The 27,037-nt window shown below is 42.7% G+C and overlaps 1 protein-coding gene across 2 annotated transcripts in view; it reads left to right on the forward strand.

The window, feature by feature from the left end:
- The window catches only part of LOC115863773 (transducin-like enhancer protein 1), an 87,788-nt gene that overhangs the window by 13,239 nt on the left and 47,512 nt on the right, over window positions 1-27,037 (forward strand). Inside the window, exons 5-6 of one of the 2 annotated variants that reach the window (XM_030876938.2) lie at window positions 15,694-15,756; window positions 17,620-17,724. In XM_030876938.2, the coding sequence (XP_030732798.1) occupies window positions 15,694-15,756; window positions 17,620-17,724 (168 nt within the window). The remainder of the gene's footprint in view (window positions 1-15,693; window positions 15,757-17,619; window positions 17,725-27,037) is intronic. The other variant, XM_030876939.2, reaches the window with a different exon arrangement.

Here is a 27,037-nt window from a genome sequence, read left to right on the forward strand (position 1 = left end):
CAGGTACTACGTGGGCTTGAGATTTCTGTGGACTGTCAATTCACAGCTGCTGCTTATGTGCTAATATTTGAGGAAGCAGGGAAAACACAGGAGGGAGAAAAGCCAGGGCCATTGGGATTAGACAGACTGGGAGTTTAGGCTGTTGACTCTTATTGCCAAGCATGATGCAGTAGCAACTTTTTGTAAGTATTTGGGATAAAAGAGGACACAGTCGACAATACCTGCCAATACCTGCTCTCACACTTGCTTGAAAGCTCGGCTGCCTGCTGACATCGGTGTGCTGAGAAGCTCCACGTTGCGTCTGTTTGTGTTTAGCTTGAGTCCTGAAGTCCTCTGAGTGTCTGTACGGGAAGCACGAGGTTCTTGACAACCCCTTCGGCCTGCCAGTTGGCCTGGGTTCCAGAGCCTTTTCCTTTTGTAACCCGGCTGGCTCTCTTACAGTGCCTGGGCCCTGAGCTCCCGCGGAGCAAATCTCTTTGCACAGCTACTGAGGAGATTGGAATTGGACCACTGAAATGTGTCCAACTTCTGTACTTTTTAGCTGACCAAAGGCCAAAATCATACCACTAACTCAAGAGCGGAACTGCTGACTTTGAAATCTTATAAGAAATCTGTATTTCATAATTGACTGCCCTGGATGCTGTGATACTCATGAATTAAATGAAATAATAAGGGGGTGTCACATTTCAACTGTGGATTTCTCTAAGGGTGCAGAGATTTTTGAACTGGTTGCTAAATCTGTGTTCATTCTTATTTCTTACAATGTATCAGATGTAGCTTTACCCACCTAAAAGAGCCCCAGGCAAATCAGTGTTGGTGTACTACTGTCATCTTGTGCAGCCATTGTTTTGCTCATGATTTTATCATAAGGGCAAATAACCCCAAAATGCTGTGGTTTTTATTTTATTATTATTTTTTCTGATTAGCATGCAGAATTATTCTTGTCAGTTTCCCTCAAAGTACTGAAATTGATCAAGGTTTATATGGAATGAGCACCAATTGTTCCTTCTCAAATTAAAATAGTATAAAAGGGGGCTTTTGAGTAGAGTTTGCACAGTGAGAATATTGGTATTGACACCACTTATACTTTGGAGTACAGTTTGAAGACCAGATTCTACTGTGTGTTGCATACTGGTTGATATGGCTGTAAAGAGGAGATGAATGTGGCTACTTTTCCAAGCCTATTACTCAGGAGGACTGTAAATTTGATTGGCTGTTACAATTCTAGCAGAATCATTCGATTTGAGAGCAATAGAAAGATAAGATATCCAATTACCCAAATGATTTGCAGGGTTAGCCAACGTTGTCATGGAGACACGAGTTGGAACAAATTAAATTTTAAGCAATAAAATAATCTTAAAGCCCGTCTGGGAACAAGAAAATTTGGCAGTGGCACTTACCTGAATTGAATCTTAGCTTGACACGATGTTGTTTGACATTGATATACTGTGGGGGCCTCAACTTATATATGGTGCAGCCATTACCTTCAAAAAAGGAGCTTGGCCTCACCGGTAAAGGGGAGTATTAGTGTAAAGTTAGGATATTAACATTTATTCCACGGCTTAAATGATAATTGGGCTCTGGGTTCCCAGGAATATTTTGTATTTAAGGATTGAAATGCCTTAATAAGGATTAAGCAGCATTAATTGGACACTTGGAAAAAAAGACTTATTTTGCAGCAGCGCAGTTTTTGGAACTGCTGTTCCCCTTTGTGTGTGTGTTAGCAGACGTAATAGAAATCGTGTGGATGTCTTTTGGTGGGGGGGTGGAGGTGTAAGCATGCATATATTTGCATGTACAAATAAGGAGATTTCTGGCACATGCCCCAGCTCTGCAGATGATTCTCCGTATTTGTTAAAATTTCTGCTTTGCAGTACTGCTTGCAGACTGGAAAATTACTTTCCAAACTTGAGCTGATGACCTAAAACCTGAGTAAGTGTCAGTCTGGGGCTTAGAAGGTTATTTCCCCTTATTAATGTATTGTTTAACTGGTTCCTGGCTTGTGCTGCGGATTTGAAAACAGCCGAGTAGCCCAGAAGGAGGGAGGCTTTTTATCCACATGTCTATTAGACAGATGGAGATGGAAATTGGTCTGAGGTCAAGCCATTTGCAGCGTTCTCACAGCCTTCGATTTTCCTCTCATCCTCACCGCAGATCATCTCAAATGATTCAGTAATGACCAAAAGTGCAACATTGACCTTTATTCCTGGTGGATTACTGTGTTTCACAGTCCAAATGGCAGGAAGTCTATTCTGTTCTTCCAGAAGGAGGTCGACATTATTGAGCCAGCCCAGCCCTGTGGGAACCACACGAGTGCAGACCAGTGTAACACAATACGTGGGTTAAATTTGGTTTCTTGTGCTCTGGGAAACAAGAATTGACATGTCCTGAACCCACATAATTAATGGGAGAATATCTAGGATGCTTTCTAAAAACACACACAAGCACAGAAATTGATTTGTCCACTTGTAAAATAACTGGTGAGTGATAGGAGTGATAACTTCTGGTGGCCCCTGGTTTAGAAATTGTTCTCACTTCCGTGACCCAACGTTCTTTTTTTTAAAATTTATTTATTTATAAATTCTTTTATTTTTGGCTGCGTTGGGTCTTCGTTGCTGCACGCGGGCTTTCTCTAGTTGCGGCGAGCAGGGGTTACTCTTCGTTGCAGTGCGCGGGCTTCTCGTTGTGGTGGCTTCTCTTGTTGCGGAGCACGGGCTCTAGGCACGCAGGCTTCAGTAGTTGTGGCTCACGGGCTCTAGAGCACAGTCTCAGTAGTTGTGGCGCACGGGCCCAGTTACTCCGTGGCATGTGGGATCTTCCTGGACCAGGGCTTGAACCTGTATCCCCTGCATTGGCAGGAAGACTTTAAACCGCTGTGCCACCAGGAAAGCCTGACCCAGTGTTCTTTTATCCCTTCTTGTTTAATGCTTCCCCAGTAAATGTTAGACAACACGTTATAACACTGTATCATTTAAAAATTACAAGTTGAGGGACTTCCCTTGTGGTGCAGTGGTTAAGAATCCGCCTGCCAATGCAGAGGACGTGGGTTCAATCCCTGGTCCAGGAAGATCCCACATGCCACGGAGCAACTAAGCCTATGAGCCACAACTGCTGAGCCCACGTGCCGCAGCTACTGAAGCCCATGCACCTAGAGCCCGTGCTCCATAACAAGAGAAGCCACTGCAATGAGAAGCCCGTACACCACAACGAAGAGTAGCCCCCGCTCACCGCAACTAGAGAAAAACCTGTGCGCAGCAACGAAGACTCAATGCAGCCAAAAATAAATAAATAAAATACAAAAATTAAAAAAAAAATTACAAGTTGATATGATTGGTCGTAAGGGGGTTTTTCTTTATGTACTTTTAATTATATATACTCCTGGTCAATCCAAGTAACCCTGAGTAAATTATCCTCATAGAGCACACTTTGTTTTCCTGAACTTAGCTTGATTGTTATCTTGGAGAAATGATGATTATTTTTCTCTTGCTTAGATTTCTCTGTGGATTGTATTGTGTTGTGATGATCAGTTTATTTTGTTTTTTTAAGAGTTAATTTGTGGGGACTTCCCTGGTGATCCAGGGGTTAAGACTCCATGCTTCCAATGCAGGGGTGCAGGTTGGATCCCTGGTCAGGGAACTAAGGTCCAGCATGCCATACAGGGCGGCCAAAGGAAAAAAAAAAAAAGAATTAATTTGTATTTAAAATATTTCTCCTTGCCTCCACCTGCATAGCTGGCTGAGTTAATATTCTGTGACTTTTGAATGCATTCATGAAGTCTGTTGTCTAGTATCCTTGTACTTACCATCTTGTAAATACTTAAAACTTTTCCAAAAGGGTATGCTTTGAAAATTTTCTCCAGCCTCCCAGATTTCATTTCAGTTATGATCCTAAGGTGTTTTTTAAAGAAGATGTTGGGGGTAGGAGTTTATTAATTAATTAATTTATTTTTGCTGTGTTGGGTCTTCGTTTCTGTGCGTGGGCTTTCTCTAGTTGTGGCAAGCGGGGGCCACTCTTCATCGCGGTGCGCGGGCCTCTCACCCTCGCGGCCTCTCTTGTTGCGGAGCACAGGCTCCAGACGCGCAGGCTCAGTAGTTGTGGCTCACGGGCCTAGCTGCTCTGCGGCATGTGGGATCCTCCCAGATCAGGGCTCAAACCCGTGTCCCCTGCGTTAGCAGGCAGATTCTCAACCACTGCACCACCAGGGAAGCCCCCTAAGGTGTTTTTGAGAAAATATTTCTTTTTTCCACTGTTGACTTCGCTGCGCACAAGTTCTGTCTCTGCCTCAGTGGCTGCCAGCCTTTGATGCCCCTCTGGCACTTGCTGGGTTCAGCAGAGCACTGTTCTTGAGGCAGAGGCCGATTCCCAGTTTGCAGTAGAGACCCCTCCCTTCAAATTCATCTTCTGGCCACTCTGGGGGGTAAATTGCATTCTGGAGCTTCGCAGGTTTCTTGGCACATGGTGTTGATGGAAAAGAGAATCCCAGGTTTCCACTTGGAATGCCAGGAACCTTGCCTTCCTTCCCAGAGGACCACCTCTCCAGCAGCTCAGCCTGTGAGGAAGAAGGCCCAGGGATGGGGCTTCCCAACTGAGACTGAGTTTGGGACTCAGATGGCCTTAGCAACGCATGCACACACACACGTCTGTCTAACTTGGGGCCATTCTGCTGCCATGCCACACGGCTTTGATGGCATAGGCCTCTTGACGGAGTAGCTGCTTTCCCTACGAAGTTGCTCTGGAAGAAGAGTGGCAGCCGTCCTTCGTGTGTGTGGGTCATTCAGCTGTAGCATGTTTTTAAAATTAGGGAACCACGGTCCCATGGTCACCTAAGGCAGGAAATTCCTTTCCCACTCTCTAGATTGGCTGAAGATTCCAACCTGTTAGGGAAACATTCACACCAAACTGCTTATTCAGTGATTTCCAAACAAGATGTGGGGAAGGGGATGATGAGAAGTGCTAAAGCTAATGATAAATTGTGCTTTATAGTTGTGGGTACTGGGTGTTTGCTTTGTCATGATGGAAGTCAGGGACATAGCGACACAGACCCTTGGAAGTCAGTACCAACCAAAGACGGGTTACACAGGCCTAAAAGATTGCCATGATGAAAAGGAAAGGGTTTAAGTGTTATTGCGAGGAAAATAACATTCCAAGTTCTGAATAAAGACCATTCTCATAAACCTGGTTTTCCGAGGCGACTTGGTTTTTGCATATGCCCGTGCAGTCTTTGTCTTTACATAGGCATATTTTATTTTCGTAATTGTAATTTTAGCCTTCATGCCATGATGATGTAGCTGGCTCTTCCTCCCACTGATCTTCCTGCTACTGTATGATATTATCTAATTTCTCATGAGCTCCCTAATGACTAAGACCTGTGAAGAAGGTGAAAGGTGTAGGCTTGCTCTCTTTCCATTCCCAGAACAATAGGTGGTGACTTCACGGTAGCGTTCCGTGATTCACCCCGTGGCGTTTGTCTTGAAACCCTTCTTGTGGTGCACAAGAGTGCATTTTCCTTTGACACCACCGAACGCTGTCTTTTTCCATCATGGGACAAGTCATTACAATTTCCTGTGAACAGCACTTTCTGAACTCCATAACAAGGGTTTCTGAATGATGGAAATGTGCTGTTCAGGCACTGAAACAGCTGCGATGCTTTTGTCAAGGATGCATCTTTACCAGAATGACAAAGTGAAGCCCAAATGCACTGCTTGGCAACAGTTGGGTCAAAACATTTAAGTCATTAATTAGAAGGAACTGAAGGGGGAAGAATTTACACAAATACACAGCGTTGCAGACTCAACTTCATCATGGAAAATGCAACTGAATTCTTAAAAAAAAAAAAAAAAAAAAGAGGGCAGCCCTCAAGTGGAGCCTGCCAAGCTTGTCATTTGCAAATAAATCAGAAGACCGTCATTGCAAGAAGGAGGACCAGTGAATAGAGTTGCTTTGTCATTCTTTGATGGGCCCCACACTCAAGCCTGCTATTAAAAATGAATGCATTCAAGAGGCTCTGCATTAAGAACATAAACAATTAAGGGCACTTGAGTTGCTCTGCTGAGAGCTGCTGCGAAGATCCCAGAGCTTTCTCTGGAGATGCGAGCCCTTGCAATCTGCCTCTCGAGGAGCCGGAGTACGGGAGCAATTAGTGTTGCTATCTCGCCTCGGCAGCCTTCAGCAGGCTATTCTTTCCCTTTATTTTAACCCCTTCTTGTTTGGAGAGAAGCTGTGAGTGTGAAAGGTGAGCAGTGAAAGGAGAGAGTCTGTGCCCCTTTGGAAAGGGCTGGGATTTAGAATGCTTGCTTGCAGGAGCTGCCAAATGAGGGGGGAGACGGAACATAAAAGTTAGGATCTGCCCATAATTGGCGACTTGTGTTCTGATTAATTGAGCCACTGATGGGGTTCTGTCATCTGGTACTCTTTGTTTTGCTTTAATCATCAGGTTGAAGAAGGGGCAAGATTACATTGCCACAGGTGGACTCATTTGAATGAATATTGTTTGAGGTTTCCCGCAGTAGTCAGATGGGTTCCTCCAGCCCCAGTTTGTGTTCTTGCCTTGGTTTTGTTTTGTAAAAATGTGTGGAGGTACATGTAAAAGTATGAGATTAGAACACTCCCTAACACCATACACAAAAATAAGCTCAAAATGGATTAAAGACATAAATGTGAGGCCAGAAACTATCAAACTCTTAGAGGAAAACATAGGCAGAACACTCTAGGACATAAATCACAGCAAGATCCTTTTTGACCCACCTCCTAGGGAAATGGAAATAAAAACAAAAATAAACAAATGGGACCTAATGAAACTTCAAAGCTTTTGCACAGCAAAGGAAACCATAAACAAGACCAAAAGACAACCCTCAGAATGGGAAAAAATATTTGCAAATGAAGCAACTGACAGAGGATTAATTTCCAAAATTTACAAGCAGCTCATGCAGCTGGATAACAAAAAAACAAACAACCCAATCCAAAAATGGGCAGAAGACCTAAATAGACATTTCTCCAAAGAAGATATACAGATTGCCAACAAACACATGAAAGGATGCTCAACATCCTTAATCATTAGAGAAATGCAAATCAAAACTACAATGAGATATCATCTTACACCAGTCACAATGGCCATCATCAAAAAATCTACAAACAATAAATGCTGGAGAGGGTGTGGAGAAAAGGGAACACTCTTGCACTGCTGGTGGGAATGTGAATTGGTTCAGCCACTATGGAGAACAGTATGGAGGTTCCTTAAAAAACTATAAATAGAACTACCATATGACCCAGCAATCCCACTACTGGGCATATCCCCTGAGAAAACTATAATTCCAAAAGAGTCATGTACCAAAATGTTCATTGCAGCTCTATTGACAATAGCCAGGAGATGGAAGCAACCTAAGTGCCCATCATCGGATGAATGGATAAAGAAGATGTGGCACATATATACAATGGAATATTACTCAGCCATAAAAAGAAACGAAATTGAGTTATTTGTAGTGAGGTGGATGGACCTAGAGTCTGTCATACAGAGTGAAGTAAGTCAGAAAGAGAAAGACAAATACCATATGCTAACAGATATATATGGAATCTAAGAAAAAAATGTCATGAAGAACCTAGGGGTAAGATGGGAATAAAGATACAGACCTACTAGAGAATGGACTTGAGGATATGGGGAGGGGGAAGGGTAAGCTGGGACAAAGTGAGAGAGTGGCATGAACGTATATACACTACCAAATGTAAAATAGATAGCTAGTGGGAAGCAGCCGCATAGCACAGGGAGATCAGCTTGGTGCTTTGTGACCAGCTAGAGGGGTGGGATAGGGAGGGTGGGAGGGAGGGAGACGCAAGAGGGAAGATATATGGGAACATATGTATATGTATAACTGATTCATCACTTTGTTTTAAAGCAGAAACTAACACCATTGTAAAGCAATTATACTCCAATAAAGATGTTAAAAAAAAAAAAAGGGCTTCCCTGATGGCGCAGTGGTTGAGAGTCTGCCTGCCGATGCAGGGGACACGGGTTCGTGCCCCGGTCCGGAAGATCCCACATGCGCGGAGCGGCTAGGCCCATGAACCATGGCCGCTGAGCCTGCGCGTCCCGAGCCTGTGCTCCGCAACGGGAGAGGCCACAACAGTGAGAGGCCCGCGTACTGCAAAAAAAAAAAAAAAAAGTGTGGAGAAAGGCGGTCATCTCTCACTGTGGCAAGGCTTTGGAGAAAGGCAGGCCTGACCTCCCCTCCTGTTTCTGACCTAGGTGAGTTATTTTAACCTTCCGGTCCACTCTCCAAGGGCACCTACGCTGACTGACGCTTAGACCCTGGATGTAATTGGAGCTGGTGTGTACTAACCAGTAGATGCTGCCGCTGTCATGGTTATTCATTGGCACTGTTCTCAAAGTGTGGTCCCTAGTCCAACAAGCTGCAGAGCACCTGGGGCCTTGTTAGAAATACAGATGCTGGGGCCCCAGACCTCCTGGCTGAGAAACTCTAGGCGTGGGCCCAGCTGTCTGTTTTACCAAGCCTTTCAGGTGATCCTGATGCATTCCTACGTTTGAAAACCGCCGATAACCTCATAACCATTATGTCATCAGCTTAGAGACCCCAAGTCCTTTTCATTTGGATTTCCCCCAAATTGTGGTTAGTCATTTATCGACGTCATTATATTTTAAACAGAGCTACTCTGATGCATTAGAACTTCAGATAAAATTCGCTTTTCATGAGTGTGCTGGTGAAGCATGGTGCTAGGATGGGAGATGGTCTGGTGACTCGCCAGTGTTCTGAAGGAGGTCTCGAGGCCAAGAAGCCTTTCCCCCTCCTGTAAAGGGGTGGGGGGAGTGTTGGAAGTTTATTTGCAGATTTGCGTATATCATTTTGGGTATGCAGTTTTAGTCAAACACCTTGAATTTTCTTTAGGCACATCAGATGTCATCTTCAGGAAATAGAGATGTACTTGAGGATGTGTTTTTGTGGATTTTGCTTTATTGATGGGCCAGGTTGTCTGATGTTAGGGCTGAGGCACTAATTCTCTTTGCCTGCGAAGGGGAGGACAAAAGTGCAGTTCGGCTGCTACTTGTTTATTTAAGGTTTGCAATTTATAACTGTGGCTCCTTGTGAAATGCCTACTTTGCCTTGCACTGTACTTCTGCCAAAGACAGCAGGAGTACAGTGACCCTGTCAGTGACAGACTGGGGCCACTTGTTGTAGTACCGTTGTTGGCTGAGCGATGACATGGCCTTGGCCTTGTACTGCTGTGGTCCTGGTAGGGCTGTATTGCTTTGCAAACAAGGCTGAGTACATCAGCTTTGTTTCTGGTCTAGAGTATGTTCCAATTTCCCACTTCTGCTTCCTGGAGAAAGGACTAGGCAGCAACGTGGCTTTTAATCTTTATGATCCTGGGCAAATCATTTCCTTCAGGCATTGACTTCTCCGTATGTGACATGAAGATTGTTAGAGGGCCGGGCACCCAAAGGGTTTCAGGGTTTGCCAGCATCCTTGTGACTCAGTGCCAGGGTCAATCACAGGAGTGGTGGGCCTGATCACCCTTTGCTCCCTTCCCTGTTTAATAATACATCCAAACGATAAATCAAGGGCGGCATCTACAAGGTCACTGGAGGGGGGAAAATGGCACTGATAACCCGGCTACAGCAGGATAATCACTGGTTTTATTTGGGGTATCAAATTACAGCGCTTGGCCACATGCATATGTTGTAAAACAAACAAAAAACAGTCACACTAACAGCACAGCTTTGTTCTTCCCCTCCTGCTTCATCTAGTAAATGTGTTGGCCATTTAAGCATCATTATCATAAACATGACTTTAAAATGGTTACTTGCCTTGGCTTTGGGTTGATGTCGTGTATTTAACCCTTTCTCCTAGTACTAGACAACTGATTTATCAGGAGGGCAAATGTTAAGTTTTTAAAAAGCTGCAGATGGTTGTGACGTGTTGAACGACTGTTATATTTTTACCTGACTTTTCCTCTTTTGCTTTGAAACTCGTGCTGCAGTGAGTAGCTTCATGCATGGAATGCTTTTCATTTGAACTATTTCCTTATGATAAATTTTTAGCTGTGGGAAGCCTTACCAAAAGGTTTGAATAATTTCATGCACTTGAAACACATTGCCCGGTTGCTTTCCAAGACAACTGTACCGATTTACTCTGTCATCAGTAATGTGTGATTGCTCCAGTTTCCCAGAAGACTCATCATCGTTGGATTTCATTAATTTATTTTTAATAAACTAACTTAACTGGTGCAGAATGACCCACTTTACTTACAACAACATTTGCATTTTATTTGGTTGCTGGTGAGGTTGAACATTTTTCTGTATTGAAGGCTGTCATTTCACAGACTCTGAACCTTCTCATCAGAAGGGATTTAGAGATTATCTATTTCCTTTTGTGCGCTTTGTTTTCATGTTCTTGCCTGTTTATCTGTTGCCAGGCACTTCTTACCAGCTCTCCACTGTGTTTTTCTCTTGGCCTCCTGCTTGGTTTGAGGAAACAGAAAGATCAGTTTGCCAGCCCTCAGCATAAGCGGCATTTTTTATGATCCATCAATTTGCAATTTAATGGTGGTGGAGTTTCCCCTCCGTAAGCTGACTTTGGGCCAGGTGCCATTGTGTTGCTTTGAGACCCATGGGCAGTTACTCTTAAGCAGTGCTCGCCCTGCTTTCAGCCTACAACAACCTTCATTATATATTACTCTGTGTGTAGTGGAGAAGTGGGCAGCCGTTGGGGAGCAGGCTGGCTCTTCAGTCTGGAAATTAGATGAGGTGGGAGAGTATGAAAAGGTGGAAAGCCGAGCTTTTAGGAATCATGAAGTCTAAAAACTGAAGTTCAGGTGCTCAGAAGAACATGTCTTCAGTTTAAGAGCTCTGCAACATGTACCAGGGTTTGGTTCGTTGCTGGCCTTTGAGATATTTGGCCTATTTAACTCAGTTAAAATATACATGTACCTGAATCTTGTACCTACTAAGACGCAATTTCTTACTATAAACAGAACTTTATTCTGACACTGGTTAGGAACGGTTTTTGTGGTTACATCTTGGTCATTGAGTTTAGGGTGTACGGGGATTCCGTTTTGGTTCAGCGAGGCATTCCTTTGAAAGTCCCCCATGTGGAATGTGTACCCTCTGGTCAGTTTTGGTGGGGAGGATTCAGCGAGGAGCTGTATCAAAGCGTTCAGCCAGAGCCTTCTGCTTCCCTGTTATGTTGAGAAGACTCGATGCTGGAAGCTGTTAGGAAACTGTCCAGAAGCTTCACGTAAGATGTGATTTTAAACATAAAGTCTTAGTTTGCCAAATGATGGTAAATGCTTTGGGGGATCTTGAAGGGCCTAGAGTTTGTCTATTGGTGTTATGGGAGACAGGCAGCTTCTACATGGATTTGAGGTAGGCCTTGAAGGATTGGGATAAGAGCAAAGCACTTCGTAATAGTGCAGCTGTAGTTTACATATTAGCTTACTTGATTCTGCTGAAACACTGAAGTAGGTTGGTGATAAGAGACCCTGGGGCTCAGTGGTTGAAGTGACTTATCTCAGGACACCTAATACTAGTGTGCTGAGATGCAAACCCAAGTGTTTGGATTATGAGAGCCAACCGTGTTACCATAAGCAAGTCAGTGAGAAGGGAGTTGGCCTTGACAGGGAGAATAAAAGCTGATTCTAGACAGATAATTTGGACTCCTGCTTCCTGCTGCCTCAGTGGGTGGTGGCTGTCCCTGAAGTAAGGCCTGATGCTGGGGCCTTAACCAAGCTGGTTAAGTTTCTGGGCACAAAGTTTCCACACAAATCTGGTTTAGGGCTAGCTCTTGAATGCTGACTTAGTTTTGTTGCCTTACATGGTGTCAGAAGTACAGGCACAGGGTAAGTTTACTTATAAACGTTATGACTGTTAGCAGGTACCACATACGTCTTCAGCTTTGGGCAGGAAAATGATTTCCAGGTGGGAAATACAGTTAGCCTGCAGTTTGTTTTTTTTTTCCCCCCACTGGAGTTGTCTAGTCTTTGGAAGAGGTAGAAAGAAGGCAGTCTGAAAAGATTACAGAACTTTCTTAACACCTGCTTAAGCAGGGTCAACTATACAGTTTAACCTGCTTGTAAACTCTGTGGTCAGGAATAGAAGCACGGGTGGAAAACACTACTACTTGTTAATTTGTGCTAAATTAAAGTTCTTATCAGAATACCGTTGTGTTGAAGCAAGAGATAATACTAAAGAATCACTGTCAGTTTTTATGCTGCCATCCAGACTATTTTAAGGGCTGGTGATGTCTTAGACCTCCCAAAGCACCGTCAGGGAAATAAGATGCATCCTCACGCTGCTAGGAGTAGGTACTCTATAGCTGGCTCGGAGAATTTTAAGGTAAATCAGAGGTAAGATTTGAATCCAGGCCTCCTTGATCAAAGTTAAACTCACTTGTCAGAGGCTAGTTTTAAGATTAGGGTTTATAGACATGGCAGAGGGAGGAGACAGCTGGGATAAGATCCTTCTCTGTTGTTCTTATTTCCGTTTCTTCTCCAGACCATTTATTTAGAATTCCCAGGACAAATGGTATGGCTTTTGATGTTTCTTCATCAGTTTGAGCTTTGAACTTTAACCCTGGTCCTCCTGTTTCAGTCTTAGCTACTCTAACTCAATTTATATGGTCTGTGCTTTAATCTGTACTTCTTTTATTTTGTTCTTAATATTAAATGTTTAATGTTAAAGGTTTACAAGTTGATTTCATTCAGACCAGGTCTTAACTGTTCCCTGACAGTCAAGTTCACTTCTACCTTGAAGCCACTCTATGTAATAACATATATAATTATTAATTAAAGAGGAGATCATCTTTCCTTCTTAAACTAAAGTAAATTCCCTGTAGGTCAAGTAATTAACTGCAGAAAGTACAGCCATAGCAGCACTAGAAGAAAATTAAGAATGGCTTCTGTAATTTGGGGGTGTTCTAATCCTGACCCAAAGGCCAGGAACGTAGGAAGACTATTTTTTAGTTTGACCACGTAAAAACAAAGTTATGCACAGCAAAAAATCCATCATAAGCAAGGTTGAAAGACAGGTAACAAGGTGGAAAAACTGGAAAAGTCAGTATTTGTCATATGGAAAGAACTACTACCAAAAGACAAGAATGAATAAATACCAAAAGAAAAAAAGAGAAAGGAAAAATAAAGTGGACCAGTCAATATATGAAGAGATGTTTAACTTCAGGAAGAATCCAAGTAATGCAAATAAAAATGAGGTCATTTTAAAATCTATTAGATGGATAAAGATTTTGAAAAGGTTAATAAAACCCAGTATTGACACTGGGTGGGGGAGCAGGCACCCTCATAGACTGGTGATGATGTAAATTGGTAAGCTTCTCTGCTGGGCAGTTTATCAGCATGCGTTACAGTTTAAAATATGCATACACTTTGACCTGGCGATTTCACTTCTAGAGATTCCTTTTAGAGATCCAGGGAGAGAGTTATTCGACATGCAGTGTGTAATTGTGGAAAATTAGGTGAAACATAAATATCCCCTGATATTGGGAGTGTTCAGACACCCGTCTGCTTGTATAGTGGGATATATTTTTGTGTGTGTGTGTGGTACCCGGGCCTCTCACTGCTGTGGCCTCTCCCGTTGCGGAGCACAGGCTCCGGACGTGCAGGCTCGGTGGCCATGGCTCACGGGCCCAGCCGCTCCGCGGCATGTGGGATCTTCCCAGACCGGGGCACGAACCTGTGTCCCCTGCCTGGGCAGGTGGACTCTCAACCACTGCGCCACCAGGGAAGCCCAAGTGGGATATATTGATGATGTCCTTATTCATATCTGTTTTTATTGAGTGGAAATAACAAATTACGGAAAAGCAGTATACGTATTGGGACCCCTTGGTATCCAAGTGTCTCTCTCCACTCTGGGCTTGTGTGCACACAGGTAATGAGAGCCTGTGGTGCTGCTTCCCAGGATCACCAGAACGTTACTGTGGTAATCTCTGGATGGTGGACTTAGGGTTATTTTAACTTTCTTGTATATTTCTATATAATATACATCTGTGTGTATGTGCTCAAAGTGAGCGGATGTCATTTTTAAAATTGGAAAACATGAAGGGAATTTTAGAGATGGGAAAAGTACAGAATGCTGCTGGAATGTATGGCAGGTAGGAAGTGGGGAGCAAGGACCTCAGAGTCCACAGAGGGCATCCCTACTCCTTTACATCTACCCAGATATATAGTGTAGAACCCTGGTGCAAAGGCAAGGGTAGCCCGCCCATGCTTTCATGACCTTGAGTTAGCTTGAGTGGGCGGCTGTGATCAAATGAACTGGGTAGGGCTGACCCAGTTCTGTGTTTGCGCCTAGTACAGCTGCACCCTTTTTGCATGTGCGTATCTGTTTGCCCCGCTTGTTCGAGCAAGGTCATGGGTTTGTTCTCTATACCAGTCCTTTCCCCTTCCAGTACATTTCTTCCAAGGCACTGTCTGTAACCCTATCTCATTGGTGGTCAGGGAGAATTGAGTTGGGTTGGCCTAAATCCAATCCCATAAAACCAAAGGCTTGTTGCTCAGTTAACTGGAATCATCTCAGAGGACAAAAGGCAGCTCTTTTTTATGTACTTGATTATACAGTTCCTGAGGTTTCTACTTTGTCTCACTTATTCCATTCTCTCTTTCTTAAGGGCATGGATTTTGGGCTTCATAATTTTCTTCTCCTCGTAATGCTTTTCATTGCCTAATTCAGTAATAGAGGCAGCATTAGTAAGCATTGACATAAAATGATGAAATAAATAAGGCCTATGTGGGACTCTTCAGATGACTTTTTTTTTTTTTTTAAAGCAGAACTGGTTCTTCAGAGTTAGAGGAAAGCAGGGCTCCTTTGCATTACTGGAGGGTGTTGGAGGTGGGTGGGCATGTGGATCCTACCCTAGCCTGGGAGCAGAGCACACTTCATTCCCTTCTTTGCCAGTTTGTCCCTCTTGTAGAGGGACTGCTGTGCGTTTGGAGCTGAGCAGGGACTTTTCTTACTTTCTCTAGAACAGCCCGTGCTGCAGACACTCAGGACACATTTTCCTAAACTCAGTGGAACCGTGGGCCCTGTCAGTGAGGTCCTGGCATTTGATGTGGAATTGTGGTGAAACTTCACAGATAGCCAGAATACCTTGACTTGACTGTCACTCTGGACTTGAGTCCTGTTTCAGCAGTGTTTTCTGGGCTTGTTTGAAATTTTGAGGCTCAGCGAAGCCTTCCAAACATTAACGTCCTCTTTCAGTTGTGCAGGCATTGAGACAAGTGGGAAGGATGTGTTCTTCCACTTGCTCTAGACCTTATCTTGAGAGCTAGACTGCTTTGGCGGTGCCCCTGCTCCCCAGGGTTCTGACTCCGGCTTGAATGAACTTGTTGTATGAATGTGCCCTGATATGCCGTTATTGAATAAGTGTTCGGAGAGGTTTGCAATCCCACCAGGTTAAATGATTACATAGCCTTAAACCGTGTAGATTTTCCAGCTCAATTAAACTACCCATTATCTCTTAAGTGACCAATAACGTGTGCAATTATGTCTTACTTTGCAAGTGGGATTAATATCTGCTGTTTATCTCAAGATAAATATTGCTAACATAGCCTGGGAAAGCAATTTTATGCCCTCAAGAGTGAGGCAGTAGAGGACTCAGATGTTGGGTATGAAGTTTTATCTTTCTGAACTGATTATGAAATATACTAAACATTTATATCGCTTTGTCTTTATAGACTGAAATCGCCAAGAGATTGAATACGATTTGTGCACAAGTCATCCCATTTCTGTCTCAGGAAGTAAGTAAAACTGTTCAGCTGTTAAAGTGCAATTATGTTGCTTCTCTGTTTGCAAATTAGCTAGTTTTAAGATGTTAATTTTATCACGAGGAACAAGTGTGAAGAACATCTGTTACAGCTGAAGTGTGTAAACCCCCTGCTGTCCCATCTAACAGATCTGAGGGGACACTGTAGAAGTGGTGACAATAGCTCAACCTTAAATTAATTTTTTTCTGTGGAAAACTGCAAAACGACTATCAAGCATAAAGCTTTTCTTTCCTCAGAGGAGTAGTATAAATAAGCTTGATAGCTACTGATGATTCACGTGTCCTTTCTCTAGAGAGCTTTTCGTTTACTGCATTTTAAAAATGGTTCCATCAGGGTTGACTTGACCACGGGAGCAGGTATTTCCTTTGTCCTTGTACCTCGGGGCAGATTGACTTAATGCTGTCCATGGAGGGAGTGGATGCCAATACTATTAAGGATAAGACCATTCATGTTACCTGTTCATGTTACTTTAGCTTATGGAGTTAATATACATATATAAGCCATTTTATTAAGTTACAAAGTAATAGAAGTTTACCCTTAATATTTGAGAGGGAAAAGCTCTTTATGTGAGTAATCTATGACTCAAAGCTAGTTATGTTTTAGTTTTGCCTTTACTTTTGGATACAAGCTAATAAATGCAAAACTGTTTTAAGTGTGTACAGGATGCTTATATCTTGAGACAGTGAAAAACTTATGGGCCTTGGAGCTGGAATACTGAGTGTTTGCTCTCATTGGCATCTACTTTTCCATGCTGGGTAGCACCATCTCTGCTGTTATTATGGCAGCCTTTTCCAGCATATTATTTACTCGATGTTACAGTTTAGATTTGTTGGCCTTTTTTTTAAAAAAATTTATTTTTGGCTGCGTTGGGTCTTCTTGCTGCACTTGGACTTTCTCTAGTTGCGGCGAGCGGGGGCTACTCTTTGTTGCGGAGCGCGGGCTTCTCTTGTTGCGGAGCATGGGCTCTAGGCATGCGGGCTTCAGTAGTTGTGGCTCGTGGGCTCAGCTGCTCCGCGGCATGTGGGATCCTCCCGGACCAGGACTCGAACCCGAGTCCCCTGCATTGGCAGGTGGATTTTTAACCGCTGCACCATCAGGGAGGTCCCCTGTTGGCCTTTTGAAGCCTGTTGTTCATTAGATTTTAGTAATCCTGGTCTCTGCTACAGTCTCCTTTCTCCCAAAGAGACCTGTGGCTTTGTTTTTATTTGTGGGTGCAGCTGGGAGGTGCGCAGGCTATTTCCAGCCTGTGATCTCAGAGTGTGTGTGGGGAGGGTGGGGGGCGGGGTCTTTCCTTTCCCCTGTGGAGGGTGAAACATCTAGGGGTTAAAGGAGGAGAGGAATTCCCAGAGTTTCCAAAAACCAACTGGTGGGTTGAGATTTGTTGACCAGAGAAGTGATTGCAGGCTTAATATTTACATTTTAAGTATCAAAAGGGGTGTTTTTAAATGGCTGTAAACTTTTCCTGCTCAAACTTATCATAGCAAACCCATTCTGAGAACCAGGGTGATCTTCCAAATCCCATACTGTTTATTTTCTAAGGCCTCACGTTACCATTTTTGATGTCCTCCTTTGACTTTCTACCATTCTGAGCCCCAGATTCCCATCAGAAGTAAAGTGGTAACTGGTGTTGGTTAGAACTAAGGGATGCACCGCTCTCAGTTTTCCTTTGCCGTTTGTCTGTGTGTTCTGTGGAACAATGTGTGCTCGAGCAAGTTCACATTCAAAGACATATTACACTTCAGTCTGCACCTCATGTGGCATTTGTCTTATTGTTGGAAGGTACAGTGAAGGTCTTGGCTGCCTTGCTAACACTTTTCCTTCTCCTTGTTTTCAAAGCATCAACAGCAGGTGGCCCAGGCTGTCGAACGTGCCAAACAGGTGACCATGGCAGAGCTGAATGCCATCATCGGGGTACGTGGCCTACCAGGTCTACCTCCTACAGTGTGTATAACCAGCTTTCATTTCTTCTTAATTTGTTGGCTTAATATCTATCTATATATATATAATGTTGTGTCACTTGATCTTAACCCATTTGATAAGCTGGGGGGCAGGGGGTGGCAGTGTCAGGTATGCTGAGGTGTGTAGGGGAAGAAAGATTAGCATAAGGGAGATGATAGAAACATTTTTAGGAGGGGAAGAAAAAATAAATCTTTTCAATGGAAAAATAAATGTAGTCTATCCTGCTCCCTTAGGTTAAAGCTTTGGCAAGGGTTTTAAATACGTACTTTCCTTACTTCTGTTGTATAAACTTTAGATCCCAGTGAGGTCAAGACGTAGCTCGGCATTATTTCATTTCGTTGTCTTTTGCTTTTTTGCCTTTTGCTTTCCCAGGGTATTAGAACCTATGCATAACTGTTTTGCTTTTCTTGTGCCTCTTTCATGAATTTTTAAGTGGCACCCCAATGAAAAGAAAGCCCTCTTGCCGCTGAAGAAGTGATGATTGTCTGCCCTCTAGCCTTTCACCAGGTTTCTGCTCTCCTGGGTTGAGTTCAGTCAGTGCTCCTTGCTGGCAACTGGTTGTCAATCACAAGTCATTTGCTCTGCATTAATGAGCCTGGTGAACTGTTGGGTCCATCCCCTGCATGAGTTCATCCCCCCGCCCCCTCACTGCAGGATCCAGGACGGTTCTCATGTTTTCTGCCCTTCCAGACTAAGCGAAAGAAGTAGCTGAAATAAGCGACCGTCCTTGCTGATTTTATTCATATGTGAGTGCCTTGAGCGGATTCAAATCACTCATTTATCAATTTATGTTAATTGCTTGTGAGAAGATGCCCTGCTGGTCTTTATAGTTCCCTCAGACACTTTGTAATGATAATTAGACATGCTGCTGTACGGATTAAGAGTGCCATAGTGCAGTGATGGCCACAGACAATGGAACCAGTTAATCCATCAGGGTTTAAAATTACATCCCAACTGGAGATGGAGAAAAAACATAAGAGCCAAGGAGGATTAAAGAATGAGCCTCAGCTTGAAAACTCTCCTTTCATCAGTTTCTCAATTGCAGATCTGCAGTCGGGTTGCCTGTGGTAAGCTATTGGCAGTCAATTAGGTGAAATAAACTGGGAGGGTGACCTTCATTTCCTTTTAATAGCTTTTTCCTCCCTGAAATGGGGAGCTTCAGTGGATTTTCAGCTTAAATTTTATTCAAGCTGCTTTATTACACTTGACAGCTTAGCTCTGCATAAACAATTCTCCCCTCCTCTTCCCCACAGGTCTGGGCTCTGCATCTCTCCCCCTCAGTGTCACATTTTTGACTGTTACTTAGTGGGCTCTCTAATCACATTCAACAAAAAACACAATTACATCTGCATTTGTCTGCCGCCTTCTGTACGCTTTTCTTGTGTAATGAATTGCTTTATTTCAGAGATCAAATCAAATATTCACTGGTACTTTTGCATGTACCGTGTTTGATTAGCAAAGACTAATAGCAAATTGTACTTGTAGCTCGAGCACAGAAATTTTTAGCCCAGATGAATGAGGATGGAAAGGCCTGTTTTGATTAAAGGAAAACATATGCAAGGCAGTTCTCAAGTACCCAGTTACACTTTGTGGAACATGTTTGTTTTCTGATAGGCTCTGAATTTTTACGTATCATTTCTCAATGGTAAAACTTTGTACTCTTACATTCTCAAAGGCACTGCCCAATCCTGTCCACTAGAAAGGAGGAAATTGTGTTAACCAGATGTTTATAGGTAATACTCATTTTGAGTTGAATCAGAAAATAAAAATAGCAGGTTGTTCTGGAAGGGCAGATGAATCGCTAATTTTATGAATGGCTTTAGTCCAGGAAACATGTTGTTGAGATTATAAAGGCAGATTAGCTCCGATAGCTAGCAACAATAACCCAAATCAGTGAATTGGGCCCAGCACAAGACCTAACGCCAGTTGCAGGTCTTCAGCATACTGGCATGTGCGGCTTTTATAATTGTAATTTTTGGATCAGTATATTAATTTATGTCAGCAGGCTCTTTTAAAGTTTGTAGTGATCAATAATTATCCCGCACCATAAGTTTCATGCTGTGGCATATGCTTGATTTTTGCTTGAAAGGAATTGTACGCGTCCTGGAAAATCGAAGTAGCATAAAATTGGGTTGACAATTCAGCAGACCTTTGCACCCCTTCATTCAACATGCAGTGTGTCAGCCTGTCTCCCCAGAGGGGAGGAGGCTCTGGGAGGCTGTCTGTTCCTACAAGCAGCAGCTGCGCGCAGGGTAAATGCAGCCCGGTTTGATAGCAGCTGTCAGTATTGTTCAGGGACCGACTTAGGGTAAAGAACACTGGGAAGGCCATGCTCTTCGTCTGCATCGACTTTCAAGCTAAGAAAAGAAATAGTAATTTAACGGTTTAGACATCTATTACAAGTGTGAAAGATCATGAAAGAGTACCCTTTAAAATGCAAATGAGCTGAAACATTCTCATTCCCTTTAAGGTACAATCAAGGAGCTTACTGCTTGCTTGACAGGGCTACAGATATTTCTCTTTAGCAAACCTGGAAAAAGTTAAATCTTCTCAAGGACACCAGGCTTCTAGGTAAGCTCAGCTGTGTCCTGGGACCGTGGCTCCTCTTTTAGGAGGAAGAGAGAGGTTATAGTTTTTTCCATTTTTGTAGCGTGAATTAATGATGCCCATTTCTCACCAGCATAGAAAACTTAGTTCTCATATCTGACGGAAAATACTGAATTTTAAATCTTTTTCACCACAGCACCTGCCTTCAACCTACGTAGATTCCTGGTATTTAAGAAAGATAAGCTTCTTAGATATTTGATACTTGGAGAAACTATTGAGATATTTTTTGTTATACTTTTTTTAACAGCTTGACTGATGGCATATCTGGTAATTGGCAGACTAATAACTGCAACCTTACTTTTTGAATTTTGCTTTTTATAAGCTCCTTTGTTATTAAACGTGTTACGTTCTTGTAACAATAAAAATGCAGAGATCTTAATAGATACAGGGTTTGTTTGGTTTGGCACAAACTCCCTTGTACTTGAGAAAACAGGTTCATTGTGGGAAGGAAACTTATGTATTTGAACCTTGGTGTTTTTTTTTTTTTCCCCAAACATCAGGATAGTCTCCACAATTTAATCAGCATTCCTCAAAGATTTTTTTTTTAGTTTGGAATGCTATTAAAAATGCTCAAACCGAAGTAGGTTATTGACTGACGTAACATTTTATTTGTGGGATAGCTAATGGCTGCCTGAAGGAAAGGAAAATTGACGGACGGGCTCTTCAGATCACTCCCCATTGTAGTATTTGGGGAGTTGGGAACTAAGAGCTCTCTTCTACCTGCTCTGATACTACAGAATTGATTTTAAGTTGAGATTGGGATTCCAAATAATTAGTGTTATCTTTTAATTGGGTTTATATCACGTATAATTAATATAAATCATATAAATATAGATATGGATATATACATCCTGTACACACACAGATTTTTTAAAAAAATGATGTGTAATTCACAGGTGAGATGCACACCTCCTGAGTGTACGGATTGATCACTGGCGCATGCACACACCCTGTAGCCCACATTCCTCTCTGGGTGCAGATTGTCCCCACCTCCCCAGGAAGTCCCCTTGTGCTTCTTCTCAGCCAAGTTTTCCCACCCCCCTAAAGAAACATGGTTGCTTTTTGATTAAAAAGTAGAAGAGTAAAAGAATAATTAGCAGAGTGTGATTTTCTTTATTGAAACAGTTACATAGTTGTGTATCTATTTCTAACCAAATACCTACTGCCTAACTTCTCAGTGTTTTATGCTCATCTTTCTAAGACCGTTTGTATTGTGTTAACCTGGACAAAGCCTGGGCCTAGGATGAGATGCACTTGGTTGGGACTTTGCACTGCCACTTTTTATTTTTATTTTTAAAAAAATGTTTATTTATTTTATTTTTGGCTGCATTGGGTCTTGGTTGTGGCACATGGGATCTTTCGTTGCGGGGCACGGGCTTCTCTCTAGTTGTGGCACGAGGGCTGTCTAGTTGTGGCCTGCGTGCTCAGTAGTTGTGGCACACGGGCTTAGTTGCCCTGCGGCATGTGGGATCTTAGTTCCCAGACCAGGGATTGGACCTGTGTCCCCTGCATTGGAAGGTGGATTCTTAACCACTGGACCACCAGGGAAGTCCCGGCACTGCCACTTCTTAGCTTTGTGACGTTGTACAGCCAGTTAACCTCTACCAATGTCCTTCTACAGGACAATGGATAATACCATTTACCTTGCATGGCTTTTGTGGGGGGTAAGACCTTGGCTGGCAGCCTTCAACGAGCATGTGGTGCTGACACCCTGAACTGAGGTTCTGTCTGCCTGGTTTCTCTCAGCACCTGTAGCAGATCTCTGGGTCCAGTTGGCCAAGCTCCTGTGAAGGGGCGATTGCTCCTAGCAGCAGGTCACCTCCTCCTTTGTCTTTTCTGGTGGTTACATGGATGTTGGTGTTTGAGATTAGACCCAGCCAGATGCTCTGCTCCTGCCATTAAGTTGTCGTGCTTGAATGACTTTTAATAAGGACTCAGAAGTGCAAAAGCACTGCCATTTAACTTTTGACGAACAAACTTATTAAAGTTCAGAACCAGGGCGGAAAGCTAAGTTAGGGGAGCAGATGGAGGGGTTTGAGAAGCAAAAATGTGAGGACAAGGCATCACTGGCTTGCTTACTCAACGTAGAGAGGAAAGGGCACCAGGCCTTTTGCTGGCCCTGGGAGGTGGCGGGGATCCTTGTGATAGAATTGGAAGGAGAGAAGAGTCAGAAGACATGGACAGATGAACAGTTCCCCTACCACAGAATGCCGGATTTCTGATAGCTGCCTTGATGCTGACTGTTGGATATAAGAAAATTTAAACAATTTCCCATAGCAGTGCTATGAACATCAGGGAACTCAGGGAAATTTGGGGTTAATGTAAGCAGCGTTGTTTGTCCTTTCTCGTTTATTTGGATGTGATCTGACTTACTTTCCATGAATATAACTTCTGTCAAGGCCTATGGGGCTCAGGTTTGGGGCACCAGTTCTTGGTCATGTGTGTATACTCCTGTTCCATAGGCAAATTTATAATTCTCTATACTTTAAAACAACTTAGTATGAAATAAAAGAAGTCTAGGGTGGTCTGTGGTGTCTGACTCTGTGTATTTGTGTAGGTGATGGCTGTGAATACAAACTCCTGATGTGTCTGCAGAAGAAGCCTTTCTGTCCTTGAGAGATTGAGTTGTAGACCTAAAGGACTCCCTATTGTTGCAGGAGATGACTGGTTTAAGGATTAGCAAAAATGTTGGATTATTTTTTTCCTCCGGTTGTAGCTGTCAGACATCTATAGGATTGTAGTGTGGGAAGTTTAAGAGGATGAGGTTAGTCTCTTATTCTTATGAGTATGCAGTTAATCCCTGGAAAGCCCATCAATAACCCAGCTGTAAGTTTCTTTATAAAACAAATTCACCCTGAGAGAATAATGCATAGCCTGCTACCAAAGGGAGTAAATAAAATGATGACAACAAACATGGATCTTCCAGCTCCTACTTAGTGACATACCTGCCACTTAAATTCCACCATTCTAGCCCTTTTATTAATTTTCCAAAGAGATGGTGCAGTATCTCAGAGAAGTCTTTTATGCATCCTACTTCTCCTTTAGGTCGAGCTAGTTTTTTTTTTTTTTTTTTCCACTGAGGGTACAACTAGGTATCTCTGACAAATGCAGAGCTTGGCTTCAGTGTCTGGGTTCCAGTGAATTGGGCAGTGTGCTTTTTATTTATCAGGAAACTTACTGAAGCATTGTCTACTTGTTCATTTCCCCATATATTTTCGTATGATTTTTATTTGGATTTCTTAGAAGAAGGCATTATAACATTTTCCCTCTTTTCAGAGGAAGAAGAAAAATCTTCAGAAGAGAACGTTGAGCATCTCATTTTAGAAATTAGATCTATGCAGTTTTTTTTAAATTGATAGATGACTTAACATACCATATCATTCACCCTTTTAAACACACACAGCTCAGTGGTTTTTACTATATTCACAGACTTGCACAGCCATCACTACTATCTAATTCTTGAACATTTTCATCACTCCAAAAATAAACCCATATTCATTAGTAGTCAGGCCCCATGCCACCTCCCCTGAACCCCCTGGCAACCACTAATCTTTCTATCTCTGTGGATTTGCCTGTTCTGAACATTTCATATAAATGGAATCATATGATATGTGGCCTTTTGTGTCTGGCTTATTTCACTTGCATAATGTTTTCAAGGTCTATAGATGTTGTAGCAAGTACTTCAGTCCTTTTTATCGATGAATGATACTCCATTGCATCAATATGCTGCATTTGTTTATCCAATCAGTTGCTGGTCATTTAGGTTGTTTCCACCTCTTGACTGTTACGAATAATGCTGCTGTGAACATTTGTGTACAGATTGTGGACATGTGGACATGTTTTCTTTTATCTGGTGTTTATATCTAGGAATGGAACTCTGGGTCATATGGTAACTCCATTTAGCTTAAACAGCCAAGTGGCTGTACCATTTTACATTCTCCCTAGCAGTGGATGAGAATTCCAGTTTCTCTGCTTCTTCCCCAACACTTGTTATTGTCCATTGTTGTGATTCTAGCCCTCCTGGTGGGTGTGACGCGCTGTCTCACTTGTGGTTTTGATTTGCATTTCTCTGATGGCTGATGGTGCGAGCATCTTTTCACTGAAACCTTATATGGTTTTAGAAATGGATCTACCTAAGTAAACATGGCTTTTAAAAAACTTATTCTAGTTTAGGTCTTTTAAGTCACGACGGAAACAGACACCCAGAGCAGGTAGGATGAATAAGTCGGGGGGGTGATGCAGAATGAGTTGGCCTGTGCGGATTAGCTGAAATGCAGAAGCAGTGAAGACGAGTTTAGATGCTTTTCAGAATTTTAGGCCTTCATCCTGGTGCCTGCCTATGTACGGGCCATCAGTGTTGCTTCTGCATCTCATTTTCTGTGGGCTCCTGCATCGAGATGGAGCCTCTCGATGGATTTATGTATTTATTTATTTTATTGTCTTCAAGTGGCTTGCGAATTCTTGGCCCCAGCAAGCAGTTTCTGCCTGTTTATCACCCTTGTCCCCTTCACGCGAGAGGCCATCCACATATTGGGAGGTTTTCAGATAACTCCTGTAGTAGTGTCCTTGATGTTTCTCCTGCCACATAGCTCTTCCCCACTTTTCCCACTTGTTTATCATAGCACACCAATTTTCTTTTTCTGCACTCTCCCAAGATAAGAACTGAGTGTTTTAAAGAACAGAGAAATAGAAGAAAATCAAGGATGACTTGGAGAGAACTGTCAATAAATGCTACTTTTCACTCCCCCCCCCCGAAAAGTGTTTAAATACCAAGTGCTATAAATGCCACTTACTGTCACGCTTTTAGCATTAAAGATGCTATTTTGGGGCATGGTTTTAGTTCTGGTTGGGTTCAGTTTGTGATCTGTGTGACATAGTTTTCCCAAAGGTTATAAAGTGGGTTAAATTTCAGAAATTCAGTGGTTGGTGATAAGGAACTTATTAGCATCTAGTGGGAATGAGAGGGACGTTGGCCTTCGTTTTTATTCTGGTGTCCTTTCCACTTGTATAGGCAGCTCTGTGGTGATAAACCCTGTGCCACACCTGTTTTAGAAACAAAAATGTAGAAACCACTGCACAGTTATATTAAGGCTCTGAATGTACACGGCAAAGTCAATTTCATATAGCAACATAATTGACCCAGTCTGCACTGGGTAAAGTGTGAATTAAAATTCTAAATGTGTGGCTGTTGTTTGACATGGATGAGGTTATTTTATTCCTTGTGGGTTTTCAGTATCACTAACTCAGTGTTTGGTGTTTGTTTTACTTGTCTCCTTCCCAGCCTATTCAAATTGTTTGGGTTAAGAACAAGTACAGTTATCTCCTTATGCCCCAAACTAAACCTTTCCCTAATCACCTCTGAGGCACCAGAACAGTATGTAAAAGTTCCCATTTAGCTCTTTTCCCAAATTGTTTTGTAAAATGTGAAGTTTCTGTTTGTTTGTTTTGTTTTGAATTGTTAGTGGAGTCAGCATTAGGAAGCAGAGGCTCATTTTTTTGAGCTGTGACAGGGTACTCGATGGGGAAGGGACAGTGAAAAGTTAATATTTTAAAGTACTTCTGGTTTTTAAGCAACAATTTGGCAAGTCCTTTGGCATATAAGAACATGGTTTCTAATGTAATGGGACAGAATTCCAGCTTCGATTGAGACCAGAACTTCTCACCCTCAGCACTGTTGACATTTTGGGCTCGTGAGTTCTCTGTGCTGGGGGCTGTCCGGTGCGTTGTAGGACGTTTAACAGCATCCCCAGCCTCTACCTACTAGATGCCAGCAACACTTCTACTCGTCTTTCCCTCCCAGTTGTGACAACCACAGATGTCTCTAGATGTTGCCAAATGTCCCAGGGGTGGGGAAAGTGGTGTTGAAATTGTTTAAGAGCTACCAGTCTAGATTGATACTTATTGCCCCAGACCACCATTGTTCATCAGAAATGCCTTTTCTGATAGCTTTATAAACTGTGTTGCTTATGTGTTCTGTGGTGTATAAATCTATAAGCATTAACTTAAAGAAAATGTTTACTAATTAGTTCAAGCTAATGAATGGGTAGAAGGTTGAATTTTCCCAGCCAGCCTTGCTGTCACGTTGAGAAACATTTTACAGTTTCCCCGATGATTTGGGTAGGTTTGGGTCTATGGAGGACTGATTCATGTAAATTCCCCTAATTGACGGAGCCATTGGATTTTTTGATGTGTTGCTGGCTATATAGCAATGTCAGGATCTCTTTTCTTGTACCATATATTTTTAAGTAACATTCATGTTTCTTCCTTTTGGTGAAGGTGATGAGTACTAGTCTGTCCCAGGTAAGCCGTGTTGAGAAAAAAATGTTCTTTAGGACACATGGGGCAAGTGGGCTGCCCTTTGGGAGTCAGTTGTTTCAATCTCCTGGATGTGGGCCCTCTGTTCATTTCAATAAATATTTTATCTTAGAAATAACACTTATTACTTATTAAGCATCTTCTTCTGAGAGAAGCCAGAACTATCTCTGTTTCAGCTTGATTCTTCTTTATCGGCTTCCTTGGGCGAGAGCTAGAGCAAAAGATACTTTCCTTTTTCAGATGTAGGGTATCGGAAAGTGGGGACTGGAGGGATGGCACTCGTGAGTCATAAATCTAAGAACAAATTCCCATCTGTCACTGCTGATGAGGCTGCATCGTGAAGATGGTTTTATTTCCGGGTAAATGCCCAATA

Source organism: Globicephala melas, chromosome 6, assembly GCF_963455315.2.
Source record: "Globicephala melas chromosome 6, mGloMel1.2, whole genome shotgun sequence".
Taxonomy (NCBI): Eukaryota; Metazoa; Chordata; class Mammalia; order Artiodactyla; family Delphinidae; genus Globicephala; species Globicephala melas.